Source organism: Protomyctophum parallelum (genome assembly GCF_964188405.1).
Source record: "Protomyctophum parallelum genome assembly, chromosome: 16".
NCBI classification, from domain to species: domain Eukaryota; kingdom Metazoa; phylum Chordata; class Actinopteri; order Myctophiformes; family Myctophidae; genus Protomyctophum; species Protomyctophum parallelum.
The window spans coordinates 47,472,730-47,475,229 of NC_139711.1; the positions used below are offsets into that span (position 1 = coordinate 47,472,730).

General features: G+C 47.8%; 1 protein-coding gene across 1 annotated transcript in view; it reads left to right on the plus strand.

Annotated features, from left to right (window-relative positions):
• Positions 1 to 1,836, plus strand: part of LOC310873855 (interferon regulatory factor 2-like) — a gene marked incomplete at its 3' end in the record, with an annotated part of 31,410 nt that extends 29,574 nt beyond the window's left edge. The window contains exon 9 of the mRNA XM_083786406.1: positions 1,444 to 1,836. Coding sequence (XP_083642532.1) covers positions 1,444 to 1,836 — 393 coding nt within the window. The remainder of the gene's footprint in view (positions 1 to 1,443) is intronic.
• Between the last annotated feature and the right edge of the window lie 664 nt (positions 1,837 to 2,500).

Sequence of the window (2,500 nt, forward strand, 5' to 3'; positions counted from 1 at the left end):
GGAGAGGAGAGGAGAGGAGAGGAGAGGAGAGGAGAGGAGGGGAGCCCAGACGGTTGGGCTAACCGTCAGGTTCGCCTGTTTTCCACAGAATGTTTGCCTATCATGACAATAATGACATGCCCACAATAAGGATGCGGGGGTTCATTTGGTTAAAGTCTATTGTTGTAAGCATGGATTAAAGTTCATAGAAGCTTTCACAAACCAGACATTATAGGCGTTGGCCACACAAACCTTTTCAAGTTGTGAGATTTTATTTAGCTTTATTTAAAGGACGACTTCACCACTTTTCAACCTATCTTCATATAATAGGTTCTCACTAATAATCATTTTTTTCTACTCAGTCTGTGTCTCTAGGAGGGCTGTGGGCAGTTTAGAAACCGTCTTCCAGTGACATCATCATTAGGCAGATTATATTTTAAACAAGATTTTTTTACAAAAATGTTTAGATTTTCATTATCGTGAGAACGATGGCTTCCATTTTCGCATTGCAACTTTTCAGGACTAGAAAGCCTGCAGTTTCTATTAGCTTGTATTCCCCATCGATGATGTCACTGGAAGACGGTTTCTTTTTTTTCAACTTACATTTTTATTGATTTCTCAAAACGGAAAGACAGAAGAAAACATATACAGTACTCACAATAACACCACAAACATACAAAAAGGAAGAAAAGAAAAACATAAAATGAAAATAATAAAGACATTTTTTTTGTTGAAACTTTGTTCATATTTAGATTTTTCAGTTAACAGGTGGGGCACGTAGGGCATCACAGTACATCGTAGTTATTGTTACAAGTCCTTTGTTACATTTCTTGTTATTAATTTTCACAGTGTAACGGGTCTTACAGTTCCAGGAGAGTAAGGGAAACCTCTTTGAGTATTCGAATATAATTTTGATATCAGTTTTTTGGTGGTTTCACCTTTATAAGCTTCTTTAAAGGTTTATTCAGTGATTTCACTTAATTCCAATATCACTTATTTTTTTGTTTTGTTGTGATAATCCTCCCTACTATAGAGTGTGCTGGCCATATAAGGAGTTCCTCCCTGTCCCCAGTTAACCCCTGGGGGTCAAAAAACCTTAGGTTTCGTTTTTGACTCTCTATCCTGATTGGACGAAAGGCTGGGTCCCACAGCCAAAAACGAAACCTACGGTTTTTTGAGTGAAATCACTGAATATACCTTTAAAGATGTAAATCAGATCAGTTTCAGGTTTGTCTGTTTTTATGTTTTTCTCAAAATGGTGCCTTTGGAAGACGGTTTCTGAACTGCCCACAGCCCTCCTATGAGACACAGACCAAGTAGAAAAAAATGTCGCCATTTTTTTCTAGATTATTAGTGAGGACCTCACTATTAGTGAGGACCTCATTATATGAAGATAGGTTGAAAAGTGGTGAAGTGGTCCTTTAAATCATGAATTCCGATTCCTTTTTTTCTTGCTTCCGACAGGGTTTCAGCGGAGGAGGAGGAGGAGGAGTCTGGAGGAGGCGGGGCTACGCCTCGTGGCCCCTCCTCCGGCTTCCCCCCTGCCCTCTCCCCGGCATGGCGTCCTTCGTCACGTCCAACGGCGCCAACAACAACAACAACAACAAAGCCAACTTCCGCGTGACCACGGCGCGGGACCCCGCCCCCCTCATCAGCTACCACAACGAGGGCTGGTCGGCGGCCTACATGCACAGCTCCGCCCTTTACGGAGGAGGAGGCGGAGCCACAGCGCCGGGAGGGACGGGAGGGCCGGGCGCCACGGCCGCCGCCACCGGCCCCGCGGTGGGGGGGGGGGGGCACGAGACGCGCGCCAGCGTCATCATGAAGACCTCCGACGCCGTGACCACTTCCTCCTGACCTCCCCCTGACCTCCTCCTCCGTCCTAATCGACCTCCGACCTCCGACCACGTCAAGGACTATTAAAAGAGAACAGGAAGCGAAGACCGGTACGGTGGACTCCATGTTGCTCCCTGGAAGGACCTAAGACCGGTACGGTGGACGCCATGTTGCTCTAGAAGGACAGAAGACCGTACGGTGGACTCCATGTTGCTCCCTGGAAGGACCTAAGACCGGTACGGTGGACGCCATGTTGCTCCTGGAAGGACAGAAGACCGTACGGTGGACAGAAGACCGTACGGTGGACTCCATGTTGCTCTAGAAGGACAGAAGACCGTACGGTGGACGCCATGTTGCTCTAGAAGGACAGAAGACCGGTACGGTGGACGCCATGTTGCTCTAGAAGGACAGAAGACCGTAAGGTGGACTCCATGTTGCTCTAGAAGGACAGAAGACCGTACGGTGGACGCCATGTTGCTCCCTGGAAGGACAGAAGACCGTACGGTGGACTCCATGTTGCTCCTAGAAGGACAGAAGACCGTACGGTGGACTCCATGTTGCTCTAGAAGGACAGAAGACCGTACGGTGGACGCCATGTTGCTCCCTGGAAGGACAGAAGACCGTACGGTGGACGCCATGTTGCTCCCTGGAAGGACAGAAGACCGTGCGGTGGACGCCATGTTGC